Source organism: Glandiceps talaboti, chromosome 13, assembly GCF_964340395.1.
Source record: "Glandiceps talaboti chromosome 13, keGlaTala1.1, whole genome shotgun sequence".
Taxonomy (NCBI): Eukaryota; Metazoa; Hemichordata; class Enteropneusta; family Spengelidae; genus Glandiceps; species Glandiceps talaboti.
This window is the reverse complement of record NC_135561.1, coordinates 5,522,174-5,539,813: the sequence shown is the minus strand read 5'-3', so window position 1 is coordinate 5,539,813 and position 17,640 is coordinate 5,522,174. Positions and strand designations below refer to the sequence as shown.

The 17,640-nt window shown below is 36.6% G+C and overlaps 1 protein-coding gene across 1 annotated transcript in view; it reads right to left on the bottom strand.

Moving 5' to 3' along the window:
• Window positions 1-2,112: 2,112 nt before the first annotated feature.
• Window positions 2,113-17,640, bottom strand: part of LOC144444954 (tudor domain-containing protein 7-like) — a 31,478-nt gene continuing 15,950 nt past the window's right edge. The window contains 7 exon segments of the mRNA XM_078134505.1: window positions 2,113-4,103; window positions 5,146-5,371; window positions 12,656-12,727; window positions 14,158-14,719; window positions 14,967-15,076; window positions 16,578-16,796; window positions 17,142-17,261. Coding sequence (XP_077990631.1) covers window positions 3,847-4,103; window positions 5,146-5,371; window positions 12,656-12,727; window positions 14,158-14,719; window positions 14,967-15,076; window positions 16,578-16,796; window positions 17,142-17,261 — 1,566 coding nt within the window. The 3' untranslated portion in view covers window positions 2,113-3,846.

The window sequence follows — 17,640 nt, the reverse complement described above, 5'->3', positions numbered from 1 at the left end:
CGATACATCAGCCCGTTGCTAAGAGGCCGTGTAGGGAGTCGAAGGTCGATCACAGCGGCAATATACCATGACAAAGTCATAAGAGGAACGATATGATAGATTTTTATAGTAAAACTATATGATTGTCGTAATATGGTAACTTTTTCAATGTTGATTATAGGGTACACAAAATCTTTGTTTATCTGGATTCCTACACTTCGCACGACTACAAAATTCGAGAGGACTTAAGGCACATGGTATATCACGTTATTTCAAATGTAATGCAGGTAGCAGGACGTAATTTTAATAAGCAATGTTCAATGCCTACACATGTTACGTATCTCCTTTGTCTTTGTGTTACCCCGGGTGGGATTTTCACCAAGAAAATCGAGGTTTAGACAACAGGGGATTGATACTTCTTGTATTTTGGTAAATTTTAAAAATCAAACGGTTGTACGCCATCTATGAGGAGTTGTATGCCAAGGACGAGGACAAACTTTGAGCCCGACATGTGCAACAATTCGCATGGATCACGAAATCTCGAGGAAAACAGTCAAGCCTTGAATTGTGGTAGCTACATCCTGTCTCACTCACGAGATCGAAAAACACAGGTTTTATTGATATAGATGAATTATTCATTAATTTCCATTCAAATTTCCATCCAACAACCAGCTTAAACCCACATTATTTCCACATTTATATTTTACAAAAGTAAAACAAATTTCTCAAACAAATCCCTAATTACATCAAATAAAAGATACTGTAATACCACAGTGCTTTTTTGTTGGGGGGGGAGAGAGAGAGAGAGAGAGAGAGAGAGAGAGAGAGAGAGAGAGAGAGAGAGAGAGAGAGAGAGAGAGAGAGAGAGAGAGAGAGAGAGAGAGAGAGAGAGAGAGAGAGAGAGAGAGAGAGAGAGAGAGAGAGAGAGAGAGAGAGAGAGAGAGAGAGAGAGAGAGAGAGAGACTTTGGTAGATATATAGATTGGATAGACGAGTACAGTATCTTAATTGAAAAAGAGAGCCCATGTAGCTTGAAAGCCCCCCCCCCCCCCCCCCCACAACAGTATCTTTAATAGTGCTTGGTGCTCTTGGGAGGTCTTTTATAATTCATAAAACAATTCACTTTTTGAAATATCCGAATTTATTATTTGGGCGCCAAGTGGTCTATGAAGTATATAACTGGAAAAACACTTGGGGGCGGAGGTGTAATGTAATGCGCCCTCAACGTACAAATCAAAACTACTTTTGTTTTTCATTTAGTCTGCGCATTCACTTGCAAACACGGAATGTAAAAAGACCCCACTGAAACTGATGTCAAATGAATCAAGCGATATCATATTATTATTACAAATAGAACGGGGTTGAAATGACTTGCATGAAATAACTGTCTAGTCACAATATATCTCTATCCATCAAGTTATTTACATGTACGGTATATCATATACTCTCCTTTACTGTAACATTTTGATATTGTAAAATTTCACACATTTTCCAATCAGTCACAGAACAAAGTGTATGAATACATCTTCCTATCATCTCAAAGGTATGCTCATTGGTCAACAGATCTATACACAAAGACACACACATGTATAAATATACAACCCTTGCAGCAGTTACATAGAGATGCTACATATCAGAATGTTGTTTTATCAGTAGTACTAGACATTTAAAACTGGCTTTGAAGGTGGTGCTGAAGTCATCTCCTTATCACACTATCAAACTGACATACATTGATGTAGAAAATTGCAGTTGCCTCAGATACAGATTTATGTCATGTTCTTATCAGTTTGTTTATGTCTGTAAAAGTTACTCATAGTGTCATGTACCACTTGACTTACTTTCACCAACATATAAACAAAACTGATAAATGCAAAGCATGAATCTACATCTCAGGCACCTGCTATTTTTTGTATCACTGTATGTCAGTTTGATAGTGTGCTATGGACGAGACTTTTCAGGACCTATAAAGCCAGTGTTAATTGTTCACCACTGATAAAACAGTGTTCTGATCAGTAGCATTTCTCAATAACTGCTTCAAGGTTGTACCAGAGTTCAAAGAGAAACAAACATCAATTTTTGCAAAAATTGGTTTATTACAACACAAACATAAGCTTTCATACTGGCAGTATTCTGGCAGTGCGAGGCAAACAATACAAAAGTCATGAATCTAAAACTTGTATGTTTAGTAAAAGTTGAAGTCAAAATAAGTTTAGATGAGATACAAAAGATTTTAGAACGGCCTTCATATATACCCTGAGAACTTCAGTGTGGTCTTATACCTGACATTGTTGGTGTATCATGTGTGTAGAACATGTCAAATTTAAAATGAAATGTTTACAATGGAATGTAAAGATATGTTATATATTTATAAGTTGCATGTATCAACCCACACATCCAGGAGTCTATGACCAGCCTTATAAAAACAGTGAAAGGTAAATATATGCTTTAAATCATACAATTTCAACTAAGTGACAGTGCGTATCACTAACTTGTCAAAATTGTAAATCATTAGAGTTTACTCCTCATGTGATCTCTGTCCTTGGCAGTGATATTGATATGGAAGAAGTCAATCTCGGTATAGGAATGCACAGGATGAAAAACGATGATTTGGGTACAGAATGCATAGAGTGAAAATCGTGATTTCTGTGTGGAATGCAGAGAATACAGTCTCCAGTGTGATACACAATAATACAGACCCAATATAGTGTTGAATATGAATGTTAACGGCAGCATGTTATTTACATAACAAATTCTAGTTTTGCTACAAAGTAGTGAATATCAATTTACATAACAATAGTTTCATTCAACTTATATAAAATACTACATATCTTTACTCGCATAGTAAACCAAGTTTTCAGGCATGCAAATAGCTAGAACGTGACTACACAAATCTACTATTTCTATCTTTACTCACAAAGTATAGTTTTTAGGCATAAACAATAGCTAGAACATGACAACGACAAATCTATATTTGTATATACCCTGTATCCTTAATCTTAAGTAACTCATTCCATTGAGTTGTCACTGTGTGTACATTCTCCTCAAATTCAATTTAGACATTTTTGCACAAAGAATGCTTAATTTTTCATCAACGGTTGCACAATATCTTCATTACACGTGTACAGTTGTCATGGCAACAAAGCAATACTTTTTCCCAAAGAATGATTAATTTCTCATCAACAGTTGCATAAATATCTTCATCACTTTTGTACAGTTGTCATGGCAACAATGCTATTGAATGATTCATTGTAATGTAACTAACTCTACATCATACCTTAGTGAGTGTTTGTAATCTATATCACTATGGCAACTACGCTATGTTTGGGATCTTGTTCATTTACTTGTAATCAACGACAATCAACAATGTACATTACGGCATTCCATGTATTGTCTATGTGTACATTCTATGTGTGTTATCATGTTATCTATGCAAACATGGTTTGTTTCCTGTGTAAATCTTTGAAGTTCAAGTTCTATTGTGTTGAGTTTTTATTAATGTGACTCACAGAAAACATTTCTGCTCCACGTAACTATGGCAACAATACTACATAATACTGTACATCTGTGAAATGACACGTTGGCTATCCATTCTGCTAGACTTTTTGTCAACAGTTTGTGTGGACTTGATGTCTGTTATCAATGTCTCTATCATGACTCAGAAGTATCTATGATACACGTAACTATGGCAACAATACTAGCATAGCTTTGTATATGTTTTGTTGGATGAAATGATTGAAGATTCATTCTGCTATGTCCCTTAACCCGTTATGTCTTACTTGCAACTGTTATGTATGGTCTTTCACATTTCTGTCTCCAAAGTCTTTGCTGGAGTCTTATCTTGTAATGTCAGAGTTGGCTATATTTCATATCACCTGTCATCACCAATGCCATCAGTATCTGGCGACACTAACCCTTCATTTATTAAAACTTTGTCAATGTATACATCACTACTTGGATCCGATGTATCACATAATATCACTTTGATACGTGTCTCCTTGGTGATCTCCCTATCTGACGTACACTTGTCAACAACCTGTGCAACAAACTCTTTGTGGTATGTCAACTCAAAGAAGCGGTTGACAGCTTGGTCTGAGAACCTGTCAGAGTCTGCCTTAGGTTTGACTCCTACAAAACAAGAAATAGTAAAATAATATTACTTGCTTAAAAAGAATCACAACCATACAATACAAAAACACTTTCAGTGAATTTCAAAATATCGTTCATATTTTATGTTTGATACAACCACACAGAAACTGATAAGAAACTGGACATGTCACGCTTCAATAGCAAGATTGTATTTTTTGCTATATTCATTCTAAATCATGAAATAAACCATTTAAATGTACTGCAACTCCATGCAGACATTCGGGCGCCAATGTGTTTCTTAGTATCAAACACCCGATGAAGGGTACGTAAAATGTCCTTATCAGTGTTCATTTGATGTCTGTATGGTGACATGTGTAGTTCACTTCACTTAGACAAAATGTAGCAAGAATCTGTACTCATTCAATCTCGCTATCCTAAAGTGTGGCATGTTTAGTTTCTTATTGGTTTCTGCATGGTTGTATCAAACAGAAAAGCTGAATGCAGTTATGAAATTTGCTGTGTTACCAGTAAGAATAAAGATTATCAAACTAAATGTTGTGTTTGCTGGGAGAACAAGGCAATGCTGATTTCTTTCCTGTTCAAAAAATTGATATTTACCAATCCTGTATCATGCTACCTCTCTAAAATAGAAATATGAAAATCAGCATATCCTGCTGAGATGAGACCTGCTACTCACTGGGGCAAGGCATCATGGGTAGTGAACAAAATTGGGAATTTCACATCTTGACCATTGCCTATATAATGGTAATCTATGGCAATCAGTGTCTCCATAGCAATCATATTACTGAAGCAAACACAAATCACCTGCTAGTGATGCAGTGACTGCTTGGAATGGTTCTTTCCTAAACTGGGATACTGGAAAGTTAGATAATATTCTCTATGGTAACCATATAATCACTATAGCAACCGCATCACAGATACCATGATCACTCACCTGCTAGTGATGCAGTGACAGTTTAGAATGGTAATTTCTTAAACTAAGACACTAAATGTTGAATATTCTCTATGGCAACTACATTGTCGTCATGGCAATAACATCCTCGAGGCAAAGACAACTTACCTGCTAGTGATGCGGTGACTGCTTGGAATGGTAATTTCCTAAACTCTGACACTAATGGTTGGATATTCTCTCTGGCAACCACATCATAGTGACCAAGATCTAACATATACATGGCAACCATGTGTTCATTCAAAAGGTCCTTGACTTGGACTCTGTACCAGTAGTCATCGTCATCATACAGGGCTGCATAGATTCCGTCAACTTTGACCTTAGGACACTGGTACTCCTAGAGGTGGAGAAAAACAGTAATCTAGTAAGGTTGGTATTGTAAAGGTAACACCCCAAAGTAGAACTGTTATGCAGCAACAGTGTGTTGTTGTTGTAATGCTATTGCCACAAGAATGCTTTATATCAAAGTTGTTAATGTGCAAATTTGAATGGTGTCTCTTGATACAAAACTTTATAATCTATTGACCAATTTCCTATTTGACCTTGAATATGATGGTCAAAGTCAAAGGTCAAGATATAAAAAGAAAGCTGACCTTGGTGCATTTAAACGGAATCTTTATGTATTCGACAACGTAGAAAGAACCATTTTGGTCATGGTCTCATTAGAAAACTCATCAGTGATATTGTTAGGGTAGACATGTGAATGGTGTCCATATGTATCAAACTTTTGGAGATAACGGGCAAAAAGTGCTTTTTATCACAAATATGGCGGCCATTTTGCTATACAGGTCAAGGTCATGAAATTAAATAACTTACAATAAATTATGCCTCACATCATCAAATAAAAGTCATGATTAAAATATTATCACTTAAAATATTTGATTCGAAAAGCTATGAATATAACCAAAATGGCCATTTGACCTTGAAACCAAGGTTTGTTATAAAAGAAAGCTCATATCTGATAATATGGGGGTAGGCACTTGAATGAAGTCACTGTGTATTAGACCACCTTAGTTATGATGCATATTGTTTAACATTCGGCCATATTTGACTCAGTCACAACACAAAGTGACATACATATGTCTAACATAGAATATCACCATTGTGCCAGGTTTGGTTGAAATCGGTTGGTGCATGCCAGAGATATGAGGGTGGCAATGCACGCATGCAAGGACACACTGACAGACAGATGGGGTTAAAAATGCCGTTTTCACTGAAGATAATAAGTATTTAGGAGTCATGAATATTCATTCATGTTAATATATTCATTTCACAGATTCATGATATCACATCTGCATTTCTGCCGACTACCACGAGGCAGTGTGGTCCACAGTAGAAATCTCAAACGTGGAACAAGTTCAAATTAGTATTTCTTTGAAATCGTGTGTACAGTGTAGGTGATGTAAAGTCAAGAAATGACTCTCCAGAACCCAAAGTTTATGAAGATGCCTTTATTCCTGAAGCCTAGTATTCCCCTTTAAAAGAAATGAGTGCAAATTGTGGCCAATGTTTGGGTCACAAAATAAACAGTGCACGCACACAGACTATGTACATGTATATATTATTTACAGTACAATATAAATCACTATGTAGTTGGAAGAACTACTTGACCTTTGCAGTCACAGATCCAGACTTGTCTACTAAATTAGGCCACTTGTGTTTGTGCTCTGCTGAACAATGCTTGATTTCAGAGTTACCTAGCTCTCACAAGAACCTTTAAGTGCTTTCAGTTTGGTTGCTGAACCATGGCAACAGACTCAATACACCAAAGCAAACACATGACAAAGTTGTAAAATTCTAACAAGTTAAAAGGTTTTTAAAAGTTAATAATTGCTGATTTTTTTGTGGAGTCATTATGTGTACCATCAACTAACATGGCGACGGCTATTCCGGACTTGGAAACATTTCTAAAAGAACTTGGAGATGATTACCTTTCCTGTACAATCTGTTTAGAGGAGTACAAGAATCCTAAAGTCCTACCATGTGATCACACATTTTGTCAGGACTGTCTGATTAAGATTGTTGAAAGAGAAGGAGGGTTGCAATGTTCGGTTTGTGACACACCCTGTGAGTTAACCGATAACGGGGTTTCTGGACTTAAAGCCAACTTCTTCATGAACTCACTGCTTGATATAGTTGGCAGGTGTCGACCAACTGAAGTGTCCGAACCAGAACTATGTGAAGGATGTGATGAAAACACAGCAACAAACAGGTGTGTAGACTGTAGTATTAACTTTTGTCCCCCATGTACAAAGTCTCATAGAAGAGCTGTTGTGAGTAGAAATCATACTGTAATCACAGTACAAGAGTTTAAAGAAGGAAAGTCAACAAGTCAGTTACTACCACAAAAAGTCTACTGCAATGTTCACCCAGAGAATGAAGTCAAATACTTCTGTGAGAGCTGTCAAGTTACTATGTGTACTGACTGTGCCATGATTAAACATCGTAGTGAGAAACATGTCCACAAAGAACTCAAAGAGGCAGCAGATAAGTACATCATACAGTTGAACGAAATGGTGGTAAAGCTGAGACAGAAGGAAAAGGAAAGTGAGACATGTAAATCAGAAGCAAGACAGTCCAGAGACTACCTGCAAGAACTGTGCCTGGAAGAAGAGAAGAAGGTGAGAAAGAAAGCTGAAGAGATGGTACAGAAAATAAGGAAGGAAGAGAAGAGACTGGTAGAGGTTTTGAAGACAGAGTATGGACAGAAAGTGAAAACTGCTGATGTCCAAATAGATGAATGGGAAATGAAACATGGCAACATTTCAAGTACGTGTGGTTATCTAGAAGCTCTGATGCATCATGGGAGTGCTGCTCAGCTTATGTCCAATAAACAGAAAACACTGCAGCATGTCGAAGACCTAATCTCTATGGAAACAACATCAAATGGTAACCCAGAAGTGAAAGAATTCAGGGCAGCTGCAGAGGTTCCAGGACAGGGCATACTGGGATTGCTGTGCAGCTCGACAGCAAAAAGTGATGTAATAACTGAAACCAGAAATGTGGTAGATATTGGTGTGGGTCAAAGGTCAATAAATGACCCAAGTGATACTGGTAGAATCAAAACAACAATGTCTGAGATTTGTGCCTCTAAGTGCACTTTTGACAAATTTCCATCAAAGCTGTTGGAAGGCGAGTCAGGTGACATCATGATCAGAACCAAAGACAGCCAAGGAAGACAAGTCATACCAACACCAGCTGTGAAGGCTGAGATGAGAAAACCAGATGGAACAAGAGAAGATGTCAAAGTAACTGACAACAGAGATGGTACACTACTACTCACTGTCAGAGGAGAAATGGAAGGTACACATCAAGTTGCTATGGCAATTGGTGATCAACCAATACAAGGATCACCGTTCAGTATTCCTGTTACCAAAAGATTGGTTAAAACCCTAGGAAAGAAGGGGAATGGGAAAGGATGCTTTAATGAACCATGCAGTGTGATCATGAACAAAAGAAGACAACTTGCTGTGGCTGATAGAATAAACAGAAGAATACAAGTCATTGATAGAGATGGAAATCATGTCAAAAGTTTTGCATTCTCGCAGTTTATGAATGAATTCAAACCAAGGGATATAGCCGAGTCAAAAGATGGAAATTATTTGATGACAGACCTTGGTAATCACCAAATAGTTGTGAGTGACGAGGATGGAAAATTGATCAGATGCTTTGGACAGAAAGAATTGAGGTATCCAGACAGTATAGCTATCAGCCCTGTAGATGGCACTGTTTATGTGACTGACTATGATGGTAAAGGTGGCAGCACTGACAAGACAACACACTGTATCAGAAAATACACTCAGAGTGGTAAATACATCACTACAGTAGGGAGCTATGGAACTGGACCAGCTCAGTTCAACGGACCTACACGCCTATGTGTCAGCAGACAAGGAAGATTGTATGTACCAGATATGAACAACAACCGTGTACAAGTTTTCAACCAAAAATGTAAATTTTTGTATGAATTTGGTAACTATGGGGAAGAAGATGGTGACCTCATATTTCCAATTTCAGTGGCAGTAGACAAAGATGAACTTCTGTACATTGCAGAAATAGGCAACACGAGAGTACAGAAATTTAGCAGTAAGGGTCAATTCATATGCCGAATTGATAGTGAAGAGGATGGATTGGTGTGCCCACTTTCGGTAGCACTCACTGATGACTGGCCTGCCAAAGTAATTGTAGCAGATCTTCACAATAACTGTCTGAAGGTATTCACACAATTAGGAGTGTAACCATCAGCACAACACCAAACTCTTCTGCATGTGACAAACTGTACCAGAAACAATGTTGTTAGAACAATCTACAGATTTACAGGATAGTCATGCTTCATTCAAAACTCTTGTCACACTGAAACTGTAGACAGTACAAAATATATACAGACACAACGATGTTACAGCAATGGAAGTAACTTAAAAGTTTGCTGATCACCACATGTGAACATAGAGTATACAGATCTCAAGGCCGGTATACATACTCCTTCATCGGACTGCCTTAAACAAGCTACAATTTGATTCCAAATTGTATGTTTGATAATTTAAAAGCAATCATCATTTCAGTCCTTACCATAGAAATTGCAATAGATGTACCTCAAAAGATCCTGTCTCAAATGTTGGAACATGCAATTGAACAGAAATCAGCATTGTGTGCTGTACAAGTCAACACTGGAAAACTTTGCTTAGGTTTTGATTAGTTGACAGTCATTACCACATGCATAGTCAATTGTACTTATTAACCCATCAATGACTTGGTTATTTTAACTATGTAATCACACCCTATATATAGGAGGTCAGACTTTAAAGGGTCAAAGAGCTGAATTCTTGATTCACAAAACCACAAGGGCTACTACCGTGGTGGTTGGGTGGGGTGGGGGAGAGGGGAAATAGTATTATGACCCTGACTTCCAATCAAAACAATAAACTTGTATATAAACAGATTTCTTTGTAAGTACATGCTAGCTGAGTGCAAGGAGTGCACCGTGCATGGATAAATAACTATATACTACACAGACCATAATAATGACACTGAACTTGAGTACAAAATCGAACACTGTTGATATCCTGTGTGTCCATGTGCAAGACAGATGTTTTGGAATGCATATGCTTACAGGACTTGTCTATGTACACTATTATGAATGCATATATATACAACAATATTATCTCAACTCGTGTCTTTGTAAGAACACAGACTATTATACCATACTCAACCCAAGTTATTGTCTTTGAACAGAAAATATGGATTATATACCCAGGTTGTACATCATGACATTTAATCAACCTGTGTCTATATCGCTGATTTTACAGTGCTCGAAATATGAGTCAAATCATTCCAATCTCTATTATTTTTCCCAATTTTTCATAAAATCATGCACGAGGAGATATCATATTATTCTCCAATATCATTCAGCAGGAAAATACGAGTGACCTGAAAGGTGATTCAATATGCTCACATTCACTATTAGTATTTTGCTAGACGACATGTTTGTGAAATGTATTCTGGTTTTAAAACTTTAAAAAAGCGTCTGTGTGGTAAAGAACAACTGTGTTACGGCCTGTTATTCACCTAGTGACTATGCTCGTCATAGCCTTAGTGCTAACGAGTACCCCTTATGACGTCACAAAATCCTGTGGTCTAGGTGGGACCGGAAATACCCGAAAACTCTCGAAGTAAATCCAAAGGGAACTGACTGAAAAAAGGACATTTTAAGGTGTTTGCAGACGCTTTTTTAAAGTTTTAAAACCAGAATGCATTTCACAAACATGTCGCCTAGCAAATTAGCGATAGTGAATGTGAGTATTTTTAATCACCTTTAAGGTTTGTCACTACTTGTTGGGTGACTCTTAGGTCACTCGTATTTTCCTTGGCTGAATGAATAAAAAATATTGGGGAGCACATGTGTAATATCTAATTAGAATCCTTACACTGAATCATGACAATCATGGTACTGAACCTAATAAATAACTTAGGCCAACAGACATCCTGTGTTTCTATTTAGGCTATGACAGTATCATTATTTTATTATTTACGTTACTTTCATACAAAAAATATCCATTATACAGAGTTAAATAAAAATAGGAAAAAGAATAATATATAAAATAGAGGAAGTTAAAAAATCCTTTTACACCAAAAATTCTGTAAGATACTCTGAGACAAAATCATATTTGACACAATTATTGAAATGATAGGATTACACGATAAATACAGTCTGTCTAGAAAATTTAGTATTTTTCCCTCAAAATTTCATCAAAAGTACGAATTGAAGAACTGACAAACATTACTATGTAATAATTAATGAACTGCCCAACTTAAAGTGGCCATATGGATGAGGATTGGGTATATATTTTGGATTTTTAATTTATAAAACAATTTTATCATGGCATCCTACTTGAAAAGTCAATTTGAAACAACATTGTCTAAGTCTGTGTTTGTCATTTAATAAATTGCAAAAAAGCCAAAAAATGTGTAAAAATGTTTGTTGTTGTACATACAATAACAAACATTTTACACATTTATTATGTTTTTGCAATTCATTGAACTACAAACAAGGACTTGGCATATGTTGGTCACATGGATTTTTCAAGTATGAAGCTACGATAAAACAGTTTTATAAATTAAAAATCCAAAATAAATGCCCAATCCTCGTCCATATGACCACCTTAAAGAATCAGACATTGATCATGATGCTATTGCAAGTACTGACTTTTGATAATCAAGATGGACACAGTTGACATCTCAAAAACAACTGTTGTTTTAAACTCTGATCTGACAAGCAATTACAGATTAAGACTTTCAGATCTCGACACAGAGTTCAAACATTGAACTTCAAAAGCAAAGCTACCAGATATATTGTGTTCCCATGGTAACCTATTGTATTCCCATGGTAACCGGCTAACAAGTATAACATACATAAACTAATGACTAAAATTGATTTTTGTATATCAAGTTAAAAACAGTTAATATCAATGACTTCTTGTATCTGTAAAACTCCTGATGTTGACTACTTTCCTTGCAAATTAAAAGTATGCACAATACCTAATTATACATGGCAAATTTGCTATCAAAATATAAATTAATTTCTTCATATACTAACTATTCATTTAGTTGTCTTTGAAACCATTACAAAACTGACACTGAAATCTCAATGGCAATCAAGGCTTTAGTAGCAGTAAATTAAAACTAGACACTGAGTAGGGGGGGAAAGTATTCCTCAAAATGAAAGAAGTTATAGTTTCAACAATCAGTGTACTCAAATATCAGATATTTCCAATATTTAGATGACTACAGCTATCTTAATATGAGAATGAGGCCATGGCCCAAAACTGAAGGGGTCATGACCTCAAGCACATTAAGTTAGTGTAAGTGTCTCACGTTACATGTTTTTAGAAAAAAAAATAATTGTCACTGATATTCAGATAAAAATGCCTACTAAACACACATTATCACATTACACATTATATACAAGAACATAGCTATGCGGGATGTGGACCAATAGTAATTTGAAGCTACACTGTCTAGATATAGAAAATAGCACCACTGCACTGACAATGTAGCCTGCCCACAGGAGGGAACCAAAACAGAGACACAGACAGCGTGACTATAGAGTAAAAATTCATCTACTTACATGAGTGTTGTAGAATTCTTTCATGTTTTCGACCAAGTCATCCAGGTCATCATAGTTACTCCATGGTTGGCACTGTAGAAGGAGAATCAAACATACATGGAAATTTTTTACAATGTTCAATAAAACTGTATTATGCTGAATTGTGCAGTCTCTGATTTCATTCCTGATATTTTTGTTGGCTTGAATTACCTTTACTACCTACTACTAGTAGCTAAATATTAAATCATGCATTGAATGAGGGCCACAACTTTGTCTTGTTCTTGCAATTTATCACCATATAATGAAGATTGTATAACATGCTAGGACTGATAAATTGGTAGCCAATTTTAACAACACAGTTGAAGTAATTTACTACAGAAAGTAGAATAGATTGTACGACTGGCAGTTCTTTGATAGATATTGCAATCCTGAAAGACTTGTGAAAGTTTTAGTGCTGAGTCATCATTCTAAAAAAATATAAACTTTTGAGGATTTTTTCTATCCATAAGCAGTCTGAAAATGGTGCACATTGATTTCAACGGTCATTGCGATACACTCACTGAAAGGCAATGAAAGTGAAATTTTTGAAACACCTGAACACTCATGAAAATGACCAGTGCCCCATGTATGAAAAAGTGATGTTTCCAGCACATCCAGAATCGCTGCAATTCTATAGTGATCGTTGTGTATCCAGAACCGGAAACGCTACCCTTTCATGCAGTGTCCATCAATTACATGTCACTTCTCATTGCTCCATTGTGATAAGGCGTCTTTAGTGTTTGTGTATAATATACGGAAACTTCGATGGGGAATATTGCCTCATGAGCAGAAATGTATATACAATAGGTGAACGATGAATATCATGGGATATTCACTGAAGGTAATAAACACTTAGGAGTCATGAATATTCATTGCTCACCTATTGCATATGAATTTAAACAGATTCTCATGAGGCAATGCTGACCATAACCAAGACCCAAAATAAGGCATTTACTTCAAATTGTTTTTTTCTCTGAAATCAGTTGTAATGTTGGTGATGCTTAACCATGAGAACCTAAAGTTAATGGGGAATTCCACTCTAGGATGAAATAAAGGCATTTTTGCAAACTTTGGGTCGTAGAGAGTAATTTTATGATTTTACATTGCTTACATTATGAGTAAAATTGATGTGAAATACGAAATGAAAATCATTGGCTTTCTATTGTTTAAATAGTGGCAGCCCTTACGAGTGTTTGTGTGTTGCTTCATGGGAGTTAGCCTCAGAAATATGGAATGGTTCGACAAAAATGCCTTTATTTCATGGCGTTCACAGCATTCTCCTTTAAAGTGACCAAATAGATGAGGATTGGATATTTATTTTGGATTTTTAATTTATAAGACAATTTTATCATGGCTTCCAACTTGTTACAAATATGGACTTTGAAAATGTTGTTTGACATCGATTTGTCAAGAAGGAAGCCATGATAAAATTATTTATAAATTAAAAATCCAAAATAAATACCCAGTATGTTTTTGATACTTACCATAAAGGTAGTTGGATCAGTGACAAGAGAGACATGTATATCCATATAATCATCAACTTCTACAATTGTGAGGGGTGGGGGTAGAGATAAACTATCATAATTCTTTATCTCCTCTAACTCATCATCGGAGTCCACTATCTCACCCTCTTCAAGTTCATCTTCATCAGAGTCCACTATCTCACCCTCTTCAAGTTCCTCTTGGACATCATTGCCATTATCATCAAGATAGGATTCATGCAATGACATACTGGTAACTTTTGAGGAGTGAATGACGCTGCTCCCAGTTTGTTGCTGTTGGTAACTGTTGTCAAGGTTACCCTGATTGTCGGGTGATACATCGTGTGTGCCATTCTGTGGTGGACTAGTACTGTTTTTATTATCATTGCTTTGATTGATATTAAGAGCTGATAGCATTTCTGTGTTTAGTTTTGTCTCTGCATCTATTTGTTCTTCACAACTAATCTTTGTGTCACTCAGTGCCTTTATCACATCTTCAGCAACGGATGATGACTCCGAGTCATCTGGTAAAGGGACGTCTGCTCCATCAATAAACCTCTCAACTCTGAGGAAAAATAAAAAGTTTCAGACAAATCTGCTGAGCAGTACAACTGTAGTTAAAGTTTTTGAATCTAACTTACAAAGCTATGGTGAAATCACTTTGATTGGAACACGTCTTTCTTACCTAAAAACTTAGTCACATTCCCAACTAAATATAAAGGCATTTGTTCCAGTAGGTTTTGATTTGAAATCATTGGTATACAAACACTGGCTTGATATCCATGTGTAAACAAATGTTGTGGTATACTTACAGTGAAGGTTTATGTCCTTGTAACAGTGTTTCATTCAGACTAATATTGTTGACACTTTCTATGTATAACTCTATACAGGCAGGACAGCCAGTACTGGCTTCTTGTACAACCTAAAATGATAAAGAATGAAAATCTGACAATGTATTTATAGATGACAAAATCTCCAAGTACAACTGTGATGTGTTTGGAAGGAATGTTATGGTTCACGATTTTTGCTAATATTCTTACTCAAGTATTGCAGAATTGTGGTCAAATGGTTTGAGGGACTGGTCCTTAATGTGCCCAGTGCTGGTTTATAATCCTTGCTGTTGCCATTTTAGAATGTAACAGGTTGTGTTGCTCTGGCCTCACTGGCCTGCTCTATCTGAAAGGGGTTAACCGATGTGTGAGGGCGCTCTGTCATGGCGTACCTTACACACTGCTACCTTTCATTCTCAGTCATATTGGCTCAATTTCAAATCATTTGGCAGAATTTGAATTGACGGTTTTGCCCCTGCTAACACAGCTGACATGTATAAATGTGGACCTGGCTGGATTGTTACGTGAAGGATTTCACATTGTGCTTAGTCATCGCACCTACTAGTATACTCCCAAAGGTGTTGAGGAGGTATACAGGATTGTGCCACTATTGGTCTACATCAGTTATAATTCTACACAGCTTGGACATATGTAAGGAGGCACTACACAAGATACCAAGGCAATTGGCCAAACAGTTTTTTATTTAAGACAGACACACACACAGAGACACACGCAATGAGTACAGACATGTACACATACACTGGCACAGTTCCTTGGGAGATTTTTTGTAAGTCTCACTATCTTCAAATGTTATTAGTTTGATATTCATTTCTTGTTTTGTAAAGGAAAACTTGATCTGTTCTTGGCAGTTCTCCTAGGGGCTATACCTATTCAGCTGACTTTTGCAATCACTCAGTCGGGTCATCATTTCACATAAAACAACAGTTATGTTTTTTTGTTTTTTTAAAATGTTTTATTCAAATAAAGACTGAAAAAAAAGCCTGAAGAGTTGAGCCGGTCTAGTCTAATGTAGACACAGACAGATCTAGAGACTTCATTGTGGAGTCATGACAGGCAAATGGTTAGCGAGGCCGGCTTGGAATCTACTGGGTATCTGGTTCAAGCCCCATCACTGCCATTTGTTTCCGAGTGGCTAAAGTCCTTGGGCAAGATTTGAACCAAGACTGTGCCTCAATTCACCCAGCTGTATAATTGGGGACATGGTAGGATAGAGGTTGCAATGTGAATGCTTTAATCCTATGCACTTAAATTGCTACAATGGATTGTGTGCTCCCTAGGGAGTTGAGGAAGTATAAAGGGCCATTGTGCCGCCATTGCTCCGTGCCAGGGGTAATAATTGTAAAATGCTTTGAGCACAGAAAAAGCGCTATATAAGAACAAACATTCTTCTTCTTCTTCATCTTCTTAGTATTATTATTCATGTCTACAGCATGCACTATTGAACATAAGTTCACTTGTGCTAAAAATGTACATATTTTTTTAAATGATGCGATTGCCAACACCTACAGTACTACTGAACCTAAATTCAGTTGTGCCGCAAATGTACAAATCAAATTTAATAATTTTTTTTACCTTAATTGAGGTGACATCACTGGTAGGCACTATGTCTAGTAGTTCTTTAGCCCATTCAATCATCTCCATTTTATTACTACCGATAGGTAGACCTGCTAGTTGGCATTCTCTGGCTTGGTATGGTAGTGTCTGGATGTGTCGATTGGCTTTGGTTGGTTCACGTAGCTGTGACACTGATATAATTTCTCTGTTACCATAGTCTACATAGAACACCTCGACCTAATAAAACAAAGCATTTGGGAAATGTATTATTTTAGATGATACACACTCTGACCACTGGTGGCGCTCTACAATGTTAATACAACTCTGGAACTGTCTTTTGCCAATCAAGTGTTAGCCATGCAGGGATGTTTGAGGTAGTGACTGCTTAAACCTACGTGTTGATTGGCTCACCCTAAGTGTGCCCTTCTGTGATTGGCTAACTTATGTGTTCCCTCTTGTGATTGGCCCAACCAAGGTGTGCCCTCTTGTGATTGGCTCAGTTCAACTCCTTCAACATTTACAAACTAACATAAATAAATAATGTGTATATACCTTAGATTTCAAAGATAATAGTTCACTCACTTTTTTGGTTGGCAGTAATTGTTCAACAATAGCTCTGTACCAGTTACCATCCACTGGATACTTGGCACAGTACAGTTTACCAACTTGAGGTCGGGAAACAAACTCTTCAGCACCTGTACGCTATTTAAAAATGTTAAAAATCCGCAGATATCAAGAATATACCGATAATATTTCAATATTAAGACTGCTGAAATTATAGAGGTATAATTCAGCTAATCAGAATGATTGAACTATTTCAAGGACAAATTTGATGTTTCTTTCAATGCCAAAATATATATTCTTCAATACAGACATTGACAAGTCCCACAATGATATGTTTGGCCAACTGGTCAGCATGTCACTATTTACATTCATGGTTTAGTTTGGTTTACTTTAGTTTACTTTGGGTTACTTTGGAAGATAATACCACCAAAAGAAAGTTCAAGGCAGCAAACATCAAATCGCTTGTAATCCAGATATTAGGTGTGTACAGAGTGAAATCAGCAAATTAACTTGGAAT